Here is a 21,786-nt window from a genome sequence, read left to right as displayed (position 1 = left end):
ATTGATCTGTGGGAAGTGATCCGTATATTACATTATATCTTAATGAGATATAGTAATAATGATATTGTTATTAATGTACATTGGTCTGTGGGATTAAATCAGTATATTACATTTCATCTGATGTAGATATAGTAATAATAATATTGTTATTAAATGCATATTACATATCTAATGTAGATGTAGTAATAATAATATTGTTATTAAATGTATATTACATATCTAATGTAGATATAGTAATAACGATACTGCCATTATATGTACATTGATCGGTGGGGAGGGATCATTATATTACATTATATCTAATGTAGATATAGTAATAATGATATTGGTATTAAATGTATATTACATATCTAATGTAGATATAGTAATAACGATACTGTTATTATATGCACATTGATCTGTGGGAAGGTATCAGTATATTACATTATATCTAATGTAGATAGAGTAATAACGAAACTGTTATTATATGTACATTGATCTGTGGGATTAAATCAATATACTAAATTACATCTGATGTAGATATAGTAATAATGGTATTGTTATTAAATGTACATTGGTCTGTGGGATTAAATCAGTATATTAAATTTCATCTGATGTAGATATAGTAATAACGATCTTGTTATTAAATGTATATTACATATCTAATGTAGATATAGTAATAATCATATTGTTACCAAAATTACATTGATCTGTGGGATGGAATCAGTATATTACATTATATCCAATGTAGATATAGTATAAATGATACTGATATTCAATGTACATTGATCTGTGGGAAGGATGCCGTATATTGCAGTAGATCTAATGTAGATATAGTAATAACGATACAGTTATTAAGTGTTTATTACATATCTACTGTCGATATAGTAATGACGATAATGTTACAATCTGTGCATTGATCTGTGGGAAATGATCAGTATATTACATTATATCTTACGAAGATATAGTAATAATGATATTGTTATTAAATGTACGTTGGACTGTGGGAAGGGATCAGTATATTACATTATATCTAATGTAGATATAGTAATAATGATATTGTTACCAAAATTACATTGATCTGTGGGAAGGGATCAGTATATTACATTATATCTAATGTAGATATAGGAATAACGAAACTGTTATTATATGTACATTGATCTGTGGGAAGGGATCAGTATATTACATTATATTTAATGTAGATACAGTAATAACGAAACTGTTACTATATGTACATTGATCTGTGGGATTAAATCAGTATATTAAATCACCTCTGATGTAGATATAGTAATAATGGTATTGTTATTAAATGTACATTGGTCTGTGGGATTAAATCAGTATATTGTTACGTTGCGCGTGCGACGGCGTAACGTAAAAAGGATAATAAAAAAAAAAAGAGGAAAAGAGGTTGCTGTTTCAACTCGAAGATTGAAAGGCAATTCCCTATACCCTTTACCCTATTCTGAGCGCGATGGTTGGTATCGCTGCCACCAGTCTCGAGCAGGTTAACGCTCTCGACAAATTAAAAGACGAAAGATAATTATTAAGATGTTAGAATTTAGAATTTGAACTTTTTGATCTTTCGTTTGGGTTCGTTCAGCGCTTTAGGTCCCGTACGGGTCCCTCCTTGAATCTGTATGTAATGGTAGGCGTGTATAATTAAAAGAAATGTGTTTGGTGTATTTGAAATAAATTTGAAACTGGTTAACTGGTAAAACTGATTTAATTACGAATTAGAACCAAGAATGTGAAATTAACAGAATTAATAATCAAGAATTAACGGATTTTAGAAAGTCAAAAATTGAAGATGTTTAAATTTTGAAACTCGTTACTGAATAATACCAGTTTATAAATATCGTTTAACAAGGGTAAAGATGATTTATAAAAGTAACAAAAACATAACGAAATGCACGCTCTGAGATTACACTTGAAGATTCACGCTTTTATAACAATCGCGGGAGATGATTGTTGCGATCCCGTCTTCCCTTGTATTAATTTGAAATTTGGCGTATTTCCGCCGTGAGGATACACCCTAGCCAGAGATATTCTCGGCACCCTCGAAAGGGCAGGACTAAGGTGCCCCCTTTTATAGAATATAGAATGAATTGTGGAAAACGGAATCGTAACACAAGTTTTAGTTGTACGTATTTATCGATACCTCAAACGTTGGAACGATCTGACCGGAGGAATTCTCGGAACCCAAGAAGGGCTGGACAGATCGCCCGTTTTGCCAATAAATAGTCGTCGTGTTCAAAAATGGTAAACGGATCGACTTACCGAAACGCTGTTTGATATAATACGAGATAACAAATTGCTTGTAGAGATCTTTATGCTCGCTGGATATTCTGGAACACCAAAGAACGGTAAGGATCGTGAACACTGCACTTGTCGCGGCGATAATGAATTAAGCGAACGAGTACGTCGACGAGAGACAAACGAATACGAACGGAAAAGAATATGTAAATATTTTATTACCCGAAATGAAGCTAATACGAATTATACGCGAGCAAACGATTTAAAATCGGAAAGAAAAGATAGAAAATTTAGGTAGAAGGAAGATTTTACGTGCACGTCTGTGAGTCCTTGTTAAGAATCCGACGATTTCAACTCGCACGGCACTCTGCCTCGCTACGCGGAGGACTTTACCGCAGAGGAAAACTGTCGCGATTTCCGAACAACTTTGTCTCTCGGACACACGGGCTCAAGATCACGTACCTCGACGATTGATCGATCAAGAGTGTCGAAATTTGCGCGAGATCGACGGGCGAAGGGCCCGTCGCGCGATCATCGTCCTTGGAGGGGACGGATTGACGAATCGTGGCACGTGCTCGGAAGTGTCGCGTGCCCGGTGATTGGTTAAGACGCGCGAGCTAGACGAAGATTCTTCATCCCCTTTCTTTGGTGTTCCTTTCCTTTCTACTACGTCGTTATGATAGTTTCAACGGTTTTCTAGAAACTACGCAGTATTTCCTTCAAATGTATTATTGCTAATTTACAGCTATTGATTTAATTTGAATATCCAAATGTTGAACTGTTAAATGATACTATTAATTTGACTAAAACACGAATGATCTTGAAATCGAGATATATAATTTAACAATTGAAACCGTTATCCATTTATTTTCCCTTAGCAGGATCAGAATTATTTATCTTTCCTGATTTATAATAAGATCTTATCAGCGTAAAAGCGGACGATGCATTTACGATGATCGCAATGCCGATTATGCATTCATTTACAATCTTTCGCATAATTATTTCGGTGGAATCGACATTTCGTTAGCAATGAATTTAAACATTTCTACCAGAACATTCCTTTGTTCAAAATTCGTCGTTGTCGCTAGGTAGTTCTTAGAATTTCGAATACAATAATGTTTATTGCTTCGAACGACCCTTGATTTTCGAACGGCGGTCGAACGTTCGCGACGTTAGGCTTTGTAAAGGTTCTCATTTATTTTAGTTTCGTCGTTTAAATTCATATTCATCCATCCATTCTTTTCACACTATCATTCGGTCAGGTAATAATGATCCTGATCGGACCGGCTGACGCTTTGTGCAAATGAGAGGGAAAGAGTTTCCTCGACAAGGAAGTTATTACGGTTTTCCCGTTTCTACGCAGTTACCAAGGGAAATTCCCGGAATGCGAAGCACTGGATAACTGCGTAGCGCTGGTGTTGTGCTAACGGCTCTCTCTCTCTCTTACGAGCTAACGCGAGTTTTTGTGCGTTACCCGATTGTAAACTGTCTTGTACATCTATGGTTGGCGACGATAGTTTCAAGGAGGGTCACGTAAACTATTGTAAAGAAGGAAACAGAAATAACCTTTCCTCGTGTACCTCGCATGAGAAATTCTCGGAACCCAAGGGCTTGACAAGATACACGATTCCAGGGTAGAATAGAATAAAGAAGAGAAAGCAATAGAAGAAGTCACAAATAGAAAAGAATTAAACTCAAACTCTTCCTTGTACACCCCTGCATGAGAAATCCTCGGAACCTCGAAAGGCTTGTCAAGTATGTACAAGGTAGAGGAGGAATGAAAAGATTGACGGAAAAGTGAAACACCCACCTCACGACCCATACATGAGAAATCCTCGGAACCCCAAAGGGCTTGATAAGGGACGCAAGGCGGATAAATTTCAAAATTTCCGCCGGGGCGTAACAATATTACATTTCATCTGATGTAGATATAGTAATAATGATATTGTTATTAAATGTATATTTGTTTGAGAATCCGCTCAGCCATGATGGCGCTCACGGTCGATCGATTTATCGATCGGGAGTTGCCCATCTAGGTAACGCGTGAGCAGGGGTCTTCTCGCCGGCTCGCGCGCAACGCCGCCATTATCGATCACTGATTCACACCGATCACCACGTGCGTCTCAAAAAAGTGTTCAAGTGCGATTCATCCCAGTTCACGAGTCAAATCTTCTGCTCACGATCCCTCGCAACAGTGCTAGCGACCAGGATCACCAGGTAATGTTCACTTACAAATAATTCATTGAAACGTGAGCCGCTAACCACGTGTCAATCTCGCACGCGCTCACGGGCACCATCACCGTAGCGGGCCGAATTAATAAAATTAACGGGGCTTATTGTTCACGACTGCCGATCAATTCAATTGTCAATTCAACGGATCAGGTGACAGATCAAATCAATAATTTATATGTCTCGACTCAAGTAAGATCATTCTTCACAACGAATCATTGTAATTGTAATTAAAATCATTCAGACGATTCATTTTCTTGTACGTAAAGATTCAAAGCTGATCATTGTACGCTTAATCATTATTTGTCAATTCATCGTGTTCACGCAATTTTATCATTGACTCAAATAAATCAATTTGTGAAACCCGAACCAGTAAGTGTAAAATTCTTTCCCAGCGCAATCCATCCAGGATTTCCATCATTCCTGAACATTTGGTCCTTCGAGCCGGATTGCGCCCATGCTGGACTCGGTTTTCACAAAAATTGCTCATTGATCATTGTTCGTCTCAAGTCTTTGTCTCGTGTTCGTAACGGTTTCGGTGGTCGGCCATCTTGGCATTTCTCTTCCATTCAAATTCACTGACACTCTCGCCACTCACCAGGTGGCGCTCAGACGACTCACCCGCAGTCGATAAGGAAGATCGATCCAACGAACGCTCACCAAGTCTGATCAACCCGCTCATCACTAATCATCAATGGCTCACCAAGGGAAAAGCTCAGAGAAATGGAGCGAAATGGACAGTTCAAAGGAGTCGCTGGAGGTGCCGGAAAAGAGCGCATCAGGCCGCTCATCGCCCGCTCTGGTTGCAACGGAACCAGCTCGCCGCACACCGTCGCCGCACTCACATGCAACGCGCTCAACGGCTACGGATCAACTGCCGATCGAGCTGCAGCTCAAAGTGCGGACTCAAAAGGGACGGCTCCGCAATGCTCACGACATCCTGACTTCCCTCAAGGAAGAAGCAGAGCGTCTCTCCAAGGAGGAGCTGGACGACGCCAAGGCTCAGCTCGACGAGGCCATCAAAGTGTTCAATAAGGAACACGCACACTTTGAGGTGGTGTGGCCGAAGTCCCAGGCAGATCACCCGTACTTCACGGAGGACTGCCACTATCAAATGCAGCAGATCGGCACTCAGGCCAAAAAGATCATAGCAAAGAGATCAGCGGAACTGCCAGCTCAACCGTCCGCTCAATCAGGAAAGGTGACTTATTCCAAGTCAAAGCTGCCCGACATCGCGTTGCCAAGGTTCACGGGCAACTACACGGAGTGGCCGTCCTTCCTGGAGTTGTTCACTTCCGTAGTGTGCGGAAAACCAGAGCTCGATCAAGTAGAGAAATTCTACTACTTGAAGGGTTGCCTGCGAGGAGAACCGGCTCAAATCGTGGCCAGCCTACCGCTCATCGGCTCATCACTCTCCGCAGCTCTCGAAATGCTCAAGCAGCGCTATGAGAATAAGCGGCGTCTCATCCAGGCTCACCTTGATCAATTGGTCTCACTGCCGATGGATCAAGATCACGCTAAGGCATTGAGTCAGCTCATGTCGACCGCCATGGAAACTCGGCACGCAGTGCAGAACCTGATCGAGCCAGGTAAGCTCGGCGACTGCCTGCTCGTCCATCAGGTGTGCCGGAAGATGGACCACGCCACAAAAGAGCGATGGGAGACCACCCTCGGAGTCACCACCGAGTACCCATCTTTCCAGGAGGCCATGGAGTTTATCACCTCACGCATCAGAACACTGGAGCAGTTGGCCCATGATAAGGCGAGAGCGTCGGCCAGCAAGACCGCTCAAAGTAAGCCCGCTCAACCGAAGGCTCAGCAGACGATCACAAGCAGGCCAGCTCACGCAGCAGTCGCAGCAAGGCCTGCAGCTCAAGCTCGCCCGTCAGCTCCTCGCACCACCGAAAGGCCCCACCTAGAACGGCCATCGCCCTTCGAGTGTTGCGACTGTTGCGGAGGGCAACACTACATTGTGGCATGCGCGCTCTTCAGGAGCATGACGCCCAAAGTGCGAGCTCAAACCATTGAGGACAAGCGCCTGTGCTACAATTGCTTGGGCAGGCACAGCGTGCGAGCGTGCAAGTCAGCTCAAAAGTGTAAGCACTGCGGGGAGAAACATCATACGATGATTCACGAAGGCGAGCCGAAAGCAGCGCAAGCTCAAGCCGGCTCATCAAGATCGGCCTCCTCATCTGCTCAAGCCTCAGAATAAGATGCAGGTGCAGTCGTCACCAAAACCGCTCATTTCACGCTCCTCGCAACGGCTCAGGCTCGCCTCAAGACCGACTCAACACTCCACAACGTTCGTCTGCTCATCGACTCCGGATCAGAACTCTCTTTCATCTCCGAAGAATTAACCAGCCAGCTCAACCTTCGGAGACACCGATCATCCATCACAATAATTGGTGTTGGTGGAACAAAATCAACTGAAACAAAGGGTGTGGTCACCGTCATACTCCAATCGATGCATTCACAACAGACTGTCTGCATCCAGGCTCACGTGCTCACAGCCGTAACGACAATCCTGCCATCGTTCTCAATGAGAACTCCGGATTGGCCTCACATTAGAAAATTGAGGTTGGCGGACAATGATTTCTTGACACCACGACCAGTCAATTTAATCATTGGAGCGGATTTCTACGGAAGGATCATCAAGCCAAATATCATCAAGGGCTCACCAACAACACCAATTGCTCAACTTTCCATTTTTGGATGGCTCGTCATTGGCCCAGTCAACGAATCACATTCAAACACTCATTATTCACATTTTGCAGTTGCTCAAGACGACCAGAGCAATCTGCAAGAGCTGCTCACCAAATTCTGGGTTCAAGAGGAATCACCAATGGATATTCCAAGCACGCTCACTCCGGAGGAAGAAGAATGCGAATCACATTTCTGTGCGACTCACACTCGTGATCACACTGGAAGGTACATCGTTCGCATTCCACTCAAGGCACCAGCATCGCTCTTAGGCAATTCACACAAGATTGCTCAAAGATGTCTACAAAGCACTTTGCGACGACTCTCCAAGGATTCAACATACAACCAGCTCTACGTCGAGTTCATGAAAGAGTACGAAGAATTAGGACACATGGTAAAGGCTCCAGATCACAAAAGAATTTCATCAAGAGAGGCTGAGAACGTTGGGCCTGATGGGGAGATGACCTTGGCACATGATGCTTCAGCATCAGGAGGGTTGAGGGTCTCTTCTGACGGTTCAACACCTCAAACCTCTGCTCATTTTCAACCATATTATTTGCCTCACCATGGAGTTCTACGCCTCGACAGTTCAACAACCAAGCTCAGGGTTGTATTCAACGGATCAAAGGCTACGACATCAGGCAAATCAGTCAACGATTTAATGCATACTGGTGCTAATTTGCTCTTGAATGTTACAGATGTTCTAATTTGGCTTCGCCATTATCACCACATTTTTGCCACAGACATCACAAAAATGTATCGCCAGGTAGCAGTTCACAAGGATGATTGGGGTCTCCAGCGAATCCTTTGGATCGATGAAGACCGCAATGTCATCCCTTACCAGCTCACAACTGTCACGTACGGTACAAAGGCGGCTCCCTTCCTGGCGACACGAGCACTCATGCAACTTGTTCACGATGAGGGTCATCGATTCCCTCTGGCAACGCCTTCGCTCACACATGGCAGATATGTGGACGATATCTTTGGAGGAGCAGACTCAATCTCGGAACTTGTGGAGGTCGCTCAACAGCTGATTGCATTGTGCAACGCGGGCGGATTTCCACTCGCAAAATGGCATGCGACTCACCCAGATCTTCTACGGGCTGTTTCGTCATCCACACAATCGTCAGCTCCCATATCATTTGACGACTGCACTACCAAATTACTCGGAATTCAATGGATGCCTCAAACCGACAATTTTGGCTTTTCATCCACGATCACAGATCAACCAAGTAAGTGCTCAAAACGCCTCGTATTGTCCGAAGTGGCTCGGATATTTGATCCATTAGGTTTCGTCTCACCGGTAATAGTACGAGCAAAGATACTATTGCAAGAACTCTGGCTACACAAAATCAATTGGGACGATCCATTACCGTCTCAAATTGTATCACGATGGTTCATCATCAGAGAAGATCTCAACAGCTTGGCCAAGCTATCGATCCCAAGATGGTTCAACACATGGAGCAATTCAATTGTAGAAATTCATGGATTCTCTGATGCTTCTCAACTTGCCATGGCAGCGGTGATTTACATCACCGTTAGCTCTCCGTCCAACGACTCAATGACGTCACTTGTCTGCTCTAAGACAAAAGTTGCACCACTGAAGAGGCTCACAATACCAAGATTGGAGTTGTCTGCAGCACTCCTATTGGCAAAACTCACAAAATATGTTCAATCAACACTCAAGGTAAAGATCAATGCAACGCACCTGTGGACGGATTCTCAAGTTTCGCTCATATGGATCAAATCGCAAGCATCACGTTGGAAGGATTATGTTCGGAACAGAGTCATTCAGATCCAAGAACTCACTCCAAATGCGCATTGGAGGCATGTTCCAGGTACTTCTAATCCAGCCGACTGTGCTTCCCGAGGCATTTCGACAGATCAACTTCAACGATTCGAGCTTTGGTGGAAAGGTCCTCCATGGATGGCTCGAAATCGAGATCATTGGCCAGAGCAAAAGGAATTCTCAACTTTAAACAGCGAGCTCGAAGTGAGACCCAATGTCTCACTCTTTGCTTCAGCTCAAAAGCTAAGTTATCATTGGGATCTCATTTACAAATATTCATCTCTTATTAAGCTGTATAGACTGACTGCACTTTGTTTCAGGTGTGCCTCACGGCTTAAGAGAAAGCTCGAAACTCCTCCTGTGATCATCATACCATCCTGCGACATGGAGAAGGCGCAGCTCTTCTGGATTCACGCGACTCAACACTTGTATTTCACCAGCGAAATCAAGACGCTCAACTCAGGCTCAACCCTGCCTGCAACTCACCCCTTCAGTCGCCTCACCGCCTTCATCGATTCGCAGGGAACAATACGAGTAGGAGGAAGACTCACAAATACAGCGCTCAGCAGGGATGAAAAACATCCAGCGATCCTCCCACGGGACGCTCACCTGTCGAAGATCATCATTGAAGATGCTTACAAGCGAACATTTCACGGAGGAACGCAGCTCACGCTCGCATACATTCGACAACGGTACTGGATCATCGGTGGCAGAGCTCCTGTAAAATCTCACATTTTGAGATGTGTCGTGTGTGCTCGTCAGAGGGGGATTCGTGCTCGTCAGATGATGGGTCAACTACCTCTCTGTCGAGTCACACCATCACGACCATTCGCTCACACCGGTGTCGATTATGCAGGACCGATCACAATGAAAAATTCAAAGGGAAGAGGCTCGAAAACAATCAAAGGATGGATCTGCGTGTTCGTATGTTTCTCCTCATCAGCTGTTCACCTCGAGGTTGTCAGCGATTACTCAACCGAGGGATTTCTGGCAGCCTACAGAAGATTCTCATCGCGAAGAGGGATCGCTCACAAGTTGTACTCTGACTGTGGTACAAATTTCATTGGAGCACAGGCAGAGCTCAAACGCCTGTTCACGTCAAGTTCACAGGAGCACCGACAGATCGCATCGATTCTGTCAGCTGACAGCACTCAATGGATGTTCAACCCACCAGCTGCTCCTCACATGGGAGGAAAATGGGAAGCTGTGGTGAAATCAATCAAGTACCATCTCAGGAGAACAATTGGTGAGCTCTTACTAACATTCGAAGAGTTTTCCACTCTCCTCACACAGATCGAAGCGGTGCTCAACTCAAGACCATTGGAGCCGCTCAGTGACGATCCCGACGACATCTCCGCGCTCACCCCAGGACACTTCCTCATCGGTTCAGCGCTCAACACGATACCAGAACCATCACTGCTCGACGTCTCACCAGGCAGATTGTCGAAATGGCTACTGATCCAGCAGAGGGTTCAACACTTCTGGTCTCAGTGGTCTCGACACTACCTGCAGAGACTTCAATCGATCTCAAAGTGGCATCATCCATCGAACGACATCAAGACAGGCTCGTTGGTGCTGCTCACGAACGAGCATCTTCCACCAAGCAAGTGGCCACTCGCAAGAGTGACCGAAGTTCACCCCGGCAAGGATGCCCTCACCAGGGTTGCAACGGTGAGGACTGCAACCACGACTCTCATCCGACCGATCACCAAGCTTGTCATCCTGCCTGTTCACCATCAAGCTGAGCTCACCTCTGCAGAAACATCATCAACGAGTTGCTGATGGCGGGCGGAAATGGTTGAGAATCCGCTCAGCCATGATGGCGCTCACGGTCGATCGATTTATCGATCGGGAGTTGCCCATCTAGGTAACGCGTGAGCAGGGGTCTTCTCGCCGGCTCGCGCGCAACGCCGCCATTATCGATCACTGATTCACAACGATCACCACGTGCGTCTCAAAAAAGTGTTCAAGTGCGATTCATCCCAGTTCACGAGTCAAATCTTCTGCTCACGATCCCTCGCAACAGTGCTAGCGACCAGGATCACCAGGTAATGTTCACTTACAAATAATTCATTGAAACGTGAGCCGCCAACCACGTGTCAATCTCGCACGCGCTCACGGGCACCATCACCGTAGCGGGCCGAATTAATAAAATTAACGGGGCTTATTGTTCACGACTGCCGATCAATTCAATTGTCAATTCAACGGATCAGGTGACAGATCAAATCAATAATTTATATGTCTCGACTCAAGTAAGATCATTCTTCACAACGAATCATTGTAATTGTAATTAAAATCATTCAGACGATTCATTTTCTTGTACGTAAAGATTCAAAGCTGATCATTGTACGCTTAATCATTATTTGTCAATTCATCGTGTTCACGCAATTTTATCATTGACTCAAATAAATCAATTTGTGAAACCCGAACCAGTAAGTGTAAAATTCTTTCCCAGCGCAATCCATCCAGGATTTCCATCATTCCTGAACAATATTACATATCTAATGTAGATATAGTAATAACGATACTGTTATTGTATGTACATTGATCTGTGGGAAGGTATCAGTATATTACACTATATCTATTGTAGATATAGTAGTAACCAAACTGTTATTATATGTACATTGATCTGTGGGTAGGGATCAGTATATTACATTATATCTAATGTAGATATAGTAATAATGATGTTGTTACCAAAATTACATTGATCTGTGGGAAGGCATTAGTATATTACATTATATCCGGTGTCGATATAGTATAAATGATACTGTTATTCAATGTACATTGATCTGTGGGAAGTGATCAGTATATTGCAGCAGATCTAATTCAGATATAGTAATAACGATTCTGCCATTATATGTACATGGATCGGTGGGAAGGGATCATTATATTACATTATATCTAATGTAGATATAGTAATAATGGTATTGTTATTAAATGTACATTGGTCTGAGGGATTAAATCAGTATATTACATTACACCTGATGTAGATATAGTAATAATGATATTGTTATTCAATGTACATTGGTCTGTGGGATTAAATCAGTATATTAAATTACATCTGATGTAGATATAGTAATAATGGTATTGTTATTAAACGTACATTGGTCTGTGGGATTAAATCAGTATATTAAATTTCATCTGATGTAGATATAGTATAAATGATACTGTTATTCAATGTACATTGATCTGTGGGAAGGAATCAGTATATTGCAGTAGATCTAATGTAGATATAGTAATAACGATACTGTCATTAAGTGTTTATAACGTATCTATTGTAGATATAGTAATGACGATGATGTTACAATCTGTGCATTGATCTGTGGGAAGTGATCAGTATATTACATTATATCTAAAGAAGATATAGTAATAATGATATTGTTATTAATTGTACATTGGTCTGTGGGATTAAATCAGTATATTAAATTACATCTGATGTAGATATAGTAATAATGGTATTCTTATTAAATGTATATTACATATCTAACGTAGATATAGTAATAACGATTCTGCCATTATATGTACATGGATCGGTGGGAAGGGATCATTATATTACATTATATCTAATGTAGATATAGTAATAATGATATTGTTATTAAATGTACATTGGACTGTGGGATTAAATCAGTATATTAAATTTGATCTGATGTAGATATAGTAATAATGATATTGTTATTAAATGTATATTACATATCTAATGTAGATATAGTAATAACGATACTGTTATTATAAGTACTTTGATCTGTGGGAAGGTATCAGTATAATACATTATATCCAATGTAGATATAGTAATAATGGTATTGTCATTAAATGTACATTGATCTGTGGGAAGGTATCAGTATATTACATTATATCTATTGTAGATATAGTAATAACGACACTGTTATTATATGTGCATTGACCTGTGGGAAGGTATCAGTATATTACATTATATCTATTGTGGATATAGTAATAATCATATTGTTACCAAAATTACATTGATCTGTGGGAAGAGATCAGTATATTACATTATATCCAATGTCGATATAGTATAAATCATACTGGTATTCAATGTACATTGATCTGTGGGAAGGAATCAGTATAATGCAGTACATCTAATGTAGATACAGTAATAACGATACTGTTATTAAGTGTTTATTACGTATCTAATGTAGATATAGTAATGACGATAATGATACAATCTGTGCATTGATCTGTGGGAAATGATCAGTATATTACATTATATCTAATGAACATATAGTAATAGTGATATTGTTATTAAATGTACATTGGTCTGTGGGAATAAATGAGTATATTACATTACATCTGATGTAGATATAGTAATAATGATATTGTTATTAAATGTATATTACATATCTAATGTAGATATAGTAATAACGATGCTGCCATTATATGTACATTGATCGGTGGGAAGGGATCATTATATTACATTATATCTAATGTAGATATAGTAATAATGATATTGTTACCAAAAGTACATTGATCTATCGGATCGGCAATACGGCTTTAGACGCAGAAGGTCCACAGTCGACGCCGTACGGGTGGTCCTGGATGCCGCCGATAAGGCGGAATCCGGCAACCGGCACAGCTGGCGTGTCGTCCTCGTAGCCACGCTCGACGTCAGGAACGCCTTCAACTCAGTGAGTTGGGCGGGGATACTCGCGGCCCTGAAGAACACCTTCCAGGTGCCAGACTATCTCCTTCGTATTATGGAGGATTACTTCTCTGACCGTGTCTTGGTCTACGACACGGTCGAGGGGAGACGGAGGAGAAAAGTCTCTGCAGGAGTGGCCCAGGGGTCCATCTTAGGACCGGAGCTCTGGAACGCGTTCTACGACGCCATCCTACGGATCGAGTTCCCCAGCGAGGCGTTCCTGGTGGGCTACGCGGACGACATAGCGGTAGTTATTGTCGCCCGCGACACGGAGTGCGCGCAGTTTGGCCTTAATCAGGTCATGAGGCGGATCGAGAGGTGGATGAATGACGCGGGTCTTCGTTTAGCTACGGAGAAGACCGAGCTCGTCGTCCTGTCAAGGCGAAGGATCCCCACAGAGATACCTTTTAAAGTGGGGATCCACACCATCATCGCCAAGGCCGCCGTTAGTTACCTGGGGGTCCTGCTTGACAGCAAGCGGACCTTCTGGGCACAGATACGGCAGGCGGCCGACAGGGCGGCAGCAACCGCCTCGTCCCTCGCCCGCCTCATGGCGAACATCGGAGGCCCAAGGCCGGCGAAGCGGAGGCTGCTCATTACCTCCGTAGAATCCGTACTCCTGTACGGCGCGGAGATCTGGGCTGGAGCCCTCCGCTTCGAAAAGTACCGCCGCAGACTAGCGGCGGTTCAAAGGAGGTGCGCGCTCCGGGTGGCTAGTTCCTACAGAACTGTCGCGGAGCCAGCTGTGTTGGTGATAGCTGGAATGCTGCCCATAGACCTGCTTGCCCACGAGCGCAAGCAGGTCTATGAGGCGAAGAGGAGCGGCCAGGACACGGTTGATGCGAAGAGGGTGGCTCGAGAGGCCACCCTGCATCGCTGGCAGCAGCGTTGGATGGAAGAGGCAAGGGGGCGCTGGACGGCTAGACTAATTCCAAGCCTCGCCCCCTGGCTCAATAGGAAACACGGCGAGGTGGACTACTACCTTACCCAATTCCTGAGCGGGCACGGGTACTTCCGTGCGTACCTGTTCAGGATGGGTAAGGCCACCTCGCCAGTGTGCGGTTATGGCTGCCAGGATGCAGGGGACAGTGCCGAGCACACCCTCTTCCGATGCGGACGCTGGGCGGCCGAGAGAAATGCCCTCCAACAGGAGGTTGGCCCCATCACCCCCGACAACATCGTGGGGGTGATGCTGCAGACATTGCAGACCTGGAGCGCCGTCGCCAATTATGTGCGACGGTTACTCCAGCAGAAGAAGAAGGAGGAGAGTCGGTGGAATCCCCTAAATACAGTCTAGGGAATGAAACCGACAAGTTGAAGTAGCTCCTCACGGGCCACCTTCTGTTGTGAGGGCATTCGAAGAGCAGCGCGCGGAAACACGCGCAACAGGCGACTCCACCCCGAAGTAATGTGATAAACAGTTCCGGGGGGGACTAAAGTCGCATAAAGGGTTTGCGGTTTTTTAGTGGGTAGGAATCCCACATACCCCGAGGCACGTGGTCCGCCCTGGGGATCTTGAACACCGGAAGATTTTTCCGCAGTTTCCCTTCAACAAAACAAAAAAAAAAAAAAAAACTATATCTACATCAGATGAAATGTAATATACTGATTTAATCCCACAGACCAATGTACATTTAATAACAATACCATTATTACTATATCCACATCAGATGTAATTTAATATACTGATTTAATCCCACAGATCAATGTACATATAATAACATTTTCGTTAATACTATATCTACATTAGATATAATGTAATATAGTGATACCTTCCCACAGATCAATGTACATGTAATAACAGTATCGTTATTACTATATCTACATTAGATATGTAATATACATTTATTAACAATATCATTATTACTATATCTACATTAGATATAATGTAATATAATGATCTCTACCCACAGATCAATGTACATATAATAACAGTTTCGTTATTACTATATCTACATCAGATGTAATTTAATATACTGATTTAATCCCACAGACCAATGTACACTTAATAACAATACCATTATTACTATGTCTACATCAGATTCAATTTAATATACTGATTTAATCCCACAGATCAATGAACATTTAATAACAATATCGTTATTACTATATCTACATTAGATATAATGTAATATAATGATCCCTCCCCACCGATCAATGTACATATATTGGCAGTATCGTTATTACTATATCTGCATTAGATCTCCTGCAATATAGTGATTCCTTCCCACAGATCAATGTATATTGAATAACAGTATCATTTATACTATATCTACATTGGATATAATGTAATATGCTGATGCCTTCCCACAGATCAATGTAATTTTGGTAACAATATCATTATTACTATATCTACATCAGATGTAATTTAATATACTGATTTAATCCCACAGACCAATGTACAATTAATAACAATACCATTATTACTATATCTACATCAGATGTAATTTAATATACTGATTTAATCCCACAGATCAACGTTCATATAATAACAGTTTCGTTATTACTATATCTACATTAAATATAATGTAATATACTGATTCCTTCCCACAGATCAATGTACATATAATAACAGTATCGTTATTACTATATCTACATTAGATGCCCTTGAGGACGATTTGCGCGATATCTCCGGCGGACTTGTTGTCGCCGGGGACTTTAACGCGCGGGCCATAGAGTGGGGCATGCCGCAACCAAACACCAGAGGTAAACTGGTGTTGGAGATGGCTGCCCGACTCGGCCTTGTCGTCCTCAACGTCGGTACAACACCAGCGTACCGGCGCCCGGGCTTCGGGTATTCGATCCCTGATATCACGCTGGTGTCGGAGGACCTGATCCGCAAAGCCGTTGGTTGGAAGGTGATGGATGACTTCACCGGTAGTGATCATCAGTACATCACCTTCCAGCTCATCGACGCGACGCGAAAGCAGTCAGCTGCTAGCGCGCGTCGACCATCTGGCTGGAACGCGGCCAAGATGGACGGTGAAAAATTCGTCGCAACCTTGCTCGACGGCGCGCGGCACATCCCACCAGTGCCCGAGGATGCCAATGATATCGGCGCGGTGGACGCTCTAGTGGACGCCACCATAGGGCTCATTCACAGCGCATGCGACGCGTCCATGCCTCGCAAGAGGCCTTGGAAAGGCAGGACGCAGGCGTACTGGTGGAATGACCAGATCGCCGAGCTCCGGAGGCTTTGCCATCAATCGCGCAGGTTGGCGCAACGCGCCGCTTGCCGACCCGAGGTGGCGGAAAAGGCCACGGCTTACAAAGCCGCCAAGAAGGCCTTAGGCAAAGCCATCCGGACGAGCAAGGAACGCAGCTGGAAGCAGCTCTGCGACGAAGTGGACCAGGATCCTTGGGGAAGGGCTACAGGCTCGTGATGGGCAAGTTCCGCCCACCCACCCAGGTCATGGACGAGAGGAAGGCGCGAAACGTCGTGGATGCCCTTTTTCCGACACATCCGGTCACTGTCGAGCCTCGACCGACCGATGAGGAGAAGGACATCCCGCCGTTCCGCGCCGAGGAGCTCATGCTTGCGGAACGCAGCATGAAATCTGGTAAAGCCCCGGGCCCCGATGGCATACCGGCAGAGGCGATTAAGGCAGCTGCGCGCAACTGTCCTGGCCTCTTGCTCGGTATGTACAACGGGTGCCTGAGAGCAGGAGTCTTCCCAGCCCGGTGGAAGCTGGCACGCCTTGCCTTGATTCCCAAGGGCAAAGGCGACCCCGATTCTCCATCATTTTATCGCCCCCTGTGTATGTTAGACACAGCGGGGAAGATGATGGAGCGCTTGCTCAAGCCGCTATTGGCGGCCGCTATTGAGCAAGCCGGGGGCCTCTCCCACCGGCAGCACGGCTTCAGGAAAGGGCACTCCACGATTGATGCGATCGCCGAGGTGATCGGGGCAGTACGCCAGGCCGAAACCGCCTCTCATAAGGCTAGGCCCATAGTACTCCTCGTGACCCTCGACGTGAGGAACGCGTTTAATTCGGCTAGGTGGAGCGACATGCTCCACGCGCTCGAGCGGTCCTTCAGGGTACCTCCGTATCTCGCAACGATGATGAGAGATTACCTGAGGGACCGCAGGCTGTCGTATGTGACAGCTCAGGGCACCAGAATGAAGGACGTCACCGCCGGAGCGGCACAGGGGTCAGTGTTGGGACCTGACCTCTGGAATGTCATATACGTTGCGCCAACCTGCTCCGCCTGGGCATGCCCGACAACGCGTTCCTCGTCGCATTCGCCGACGACGTCGCCGCCGTCATTACGGCACGGAGTCCCGAGTTGGCCCAACTTACGCTTAACCAAGTATTGCGCAGGGTCAACGGGTGGATGGAAGAACACGGTCTCCAGTTGGCTGCTGCCAAGACGGAGATCGTGATTCTCACAAGGAAAAGAATCCCCACCTCCATCACGATGATGGTCGGGACTCAGCCTGTACAGACCAGCAGCTCTGCGAGGTACCTGGGGGTGATGCTGGACAACCGGCTCACCTTCTGGGAGCATATTCGCAGGGTCTGCCACAAGGCCGTACAGAGTACGGCGGCTCTGAGTCGTCTCATGGCGAACGTGGGAGGCCCGAAGCCGTGCAAGAGGAGACTCCTGTTGACGTCCGTCCAGGCAGCCCTGCTTTATGGGGCAGAAATCTGGGCGGACGCTCTTAGGGTAAAGAAGTACCGGACTCGGATGGCCGCCGTCCAGCGCCGCGGGGAACTGCGTGTTGCGTGTTCGTACCGCACAGTGTCCGAAGACGCGGCGCTAGTTGTTGCCGGCACGATCCCGATAGATCTGCTCGCCCAAGAGCGAAAGGAGATATATCTCCAGAGTTCTGAAATTGGACGAGCGGACGCCGCGGAGCAAGCCCGCGAGCAAACGATCGGGCGCTGGCAACAGCGTTGGGACGCTAGTCCCAAAGGACGGTGGACCCGGCTCCTGATCCAAGACCTGGGCCAGTGGTCGTCGCGTCGCCATGGCGAGGTGACCTTTTACCTGACGCAATTCCTGACAGGACACGGGTACTTCCGTAAGTACCTGTTCAGGATGCGGAAGGTAGGGTCGCCTCGCTGCTTGCTTTGTGGCGACGAGGAGGACGATGCGCTCCACACCTTCTTCGTCTGCGATTATTTTGCGGACGAAAGGAGAGGTGTGGAGCGCGCCATCGTCGACAGCATCACCCCGGAGAACATCGTCGGGGTGATGCTCAAAAGCCAGCAACGGTGGGACGCTGTGGCGCGGTATGTCGAGTACATACTGCGCCGCAAGCGTGAAGAGGGCTGCCTTGAGGCACTCCACTCGCGACCCGAGACGCGCCGCTAAGGCGTAAATAGCACAGCTCCGGAGCCGAAGTAATGCTAACGAGGTTCCGGCTCCGGGGGTTAACTGTGGGTATGGAGGAGGGGTTTTAGTGGGTATACCCGGAAGCAAGTACTTCCCTCCGGGGGAGCCCCACACTACTCGGGTGTGGTCGTACCATTTGGTAGCCCCCCGGGTGTGCGGAAATGCATTTCCCCTCCTCCTTAAAAAAAAAACAAAAAAACAAAAAAAATATCTACATTAGATATGTAATATGCACTTAATAACAATATCATTATTACTATATCTGCATTAGATATTATGTAATATAATGATCCCTTCCCACCGATCAATGTACATATAATCGCAGTATCCTTATTACTATATCTACATTAGATATGTAATATACATTTAATAACAATATCATTATTACTATATCCACATCAGATGAAATTTAATATACTGATTTAATCCCACAGAATAATGTACATTTAATAACAATATCATTATTACTATATCTACATTAGATATAATGTAATATAATGATCCCTACCCACAGATCAATGTACATATAATAACAGTTTCGTTATTACTATATCTACAATAGATATAATGTAATATACTGATACCTTCACACAGACCAATGTACATTTAACAACAGTATCATTATTACTATAGCTACATCAGATGAAATGTAATATACTGATTTATTCCCACAGACCAATGTACATTGAATACCAGTATCATTCATACTATATCTACATTGAATATAATGTAATATACTGATCCCTTCCCATAGATCAATGTACATATAATAACAGTTTCGTTATTACTATATCTAAAATAGATATAATGTAATATACTGATACCTTCCCACAGATCAATGTACATATAATAACAGTATCGTTATTACTATATCTACATTTGATATGTCATATACATTTAATCACAATATCATTATTAATATATCTACATCAGATGTAATGTAATATACTGATTTAATCCCACAGACCAATGTACATTTAATAACAATATCATTATTACTATATCTACATTAGATATAATGTAATATAATGATCCCTTCCCAACGATCAACGTACATATAATGGCAGTATCGTTATTACTATATCTACATTTGATATGTAATATACATTTAATAACAATATCATTATTAATATATCTACATCAGATGCAATGTAATATACTGATTTAATCCCACAGACCAATGTACATTTAATAACAATATCATTATTACTATATCTACATTAGATATAATGTAATATAATCATCCCTTCCCAACGATCAACGTACATATAATGACAGTATCGTTATTACTATATCTACATTTGATATGTAATGTACATTTAATAACAATATCGTTATTAATATATCTACATCAGATGTAATATAATATACTGATTTATTCCCACAGACCAATGACATTGAATAACAGTATCATTCATACTATATCATTGAATATATGTAATATATGATCCCTTCCCATAGATCAATGTACTTTTGGTAACATATCATTATTGCTATATCTACATTAGATATAATGTAATATACTGATCCCTACCCCAGCCAATGTACATATAATAACAGTTTCGTTATTACTATATCTAAAATAGATATAATGTAAATACTGATACCTTCCCACAGATCAATGTACATATAATAACAGTATCGTTATTACTATATCTACATTAGATATGTAATATACATTTAATAACAATATCATTATTACTGTATCTACATCAGATGAAATGTAATATACTGATTTAATCCCACACACCAATGTACATTGAATACCAGTATCATTCATACTATATCTACATTGAATATAATGTATACTGATCCCTTCCCATAGATCAATGTACTTTTGGTAACATATCTATTACTATATCTACATTAGATATAAGGTAATATACTGATCCCTTCCCACGATCATGTACATTTAATAACAGTATCGTTATTACTATATCTACAATTAGATATGTAATATACATTTAGCAACATTATCATTATTACTATGCTACATCAGATGAAATGTAATATACTGATTTATTCCCACACACCAATGTACATTGAATACCAGGATCATTCATTCTATATCTACATTGAATATAATGTAATATACTGATCCTTCCCATAGATCAATGTACTTTTGGTAACAATATCATTATTACTATATCTACATAGATATAATGTATATACTGATCCCTACCGCAGATCAATGTACATATAATAACAGTTTCGTTGTTACTATATCTACAATAGATATAATGTAATATACTGATACCTTCCCACAGATCAATGTACATATAATAACAGTATCGTTATTACTATATCTACATTAGATATGTAATATGCATTTAATAACAATATCATTATTACTATATCTACATTAGATATAATGTAATATACTGATCCCTTCCCACAGATCAATGTACATATAATAACAGTTTAGTTATTACTATATCTACATTAGATATATTGTAATATACTGATACCTTCCCACAGATCAATGTACATATAATAGCAGTATCGTTATTGAAATATCTACATTAGATATGTAACATATATTTAATAACAATATCATTATTACTATATCTACATCAGATGTAATGTAATATATATTTAATAACAATATCACTATTACTATATCTACATTAGATATAATGTAATATAATGATCCCTTCCCACCGATCAATTTACATATAATGGCAGTATCGTTATTACTATATCTACTCTAGATATGTAATATACATTTAATAACAATATCATTATTACTATGTCTACATCAGATGTAATGTAATATACTGATTCATTCCCACAGACCAATGCGCAGATTGTAACATTATCGTCATTACATTAGATATGTAAT

General features: G+C 42.9%; 1 protein-coding gene across 1 annotated transcript; it reads left to right on the top strand.

The window, feature by feature from the left end:
* Window positions 1-6,925: 6,925 nt before the first annotated feature.
* On the top strand, window positions 6,926-10,732 carry LOC123988877. The gene has a single exon (XM_046289633.1). The coding sequence runs from the start codon at window positions 6,926-6,928 to the stop codon at window positions 10,730-10,732; it is 3,807 nt and encodes a 1,268-aa protein (XP_046145589.1).
* Window positions 10,733-21,786: the final 11,054 nt, after the last annotated feature.

This window comes from Osmia bicornis, unplaced genomic scaffold, assembly GCF_907164935.1.
Source record: "Osmia bicornis bicornis unplaced genomic scaffold, iOsmBic2.1, whole genome shotgun sequence".
Taxonomy (NCBI): Eukaryota; Metazoa; Arthropoda; class Insecta; order Hymenoptera; family Megachilidae; genus Osmia; species Osmia bicornis.
The sequence above is the reverse complement of the archived record's forward strand: the minus strand, read 5'-3'. Positions and strand labels throughout refer to the sequence as shown.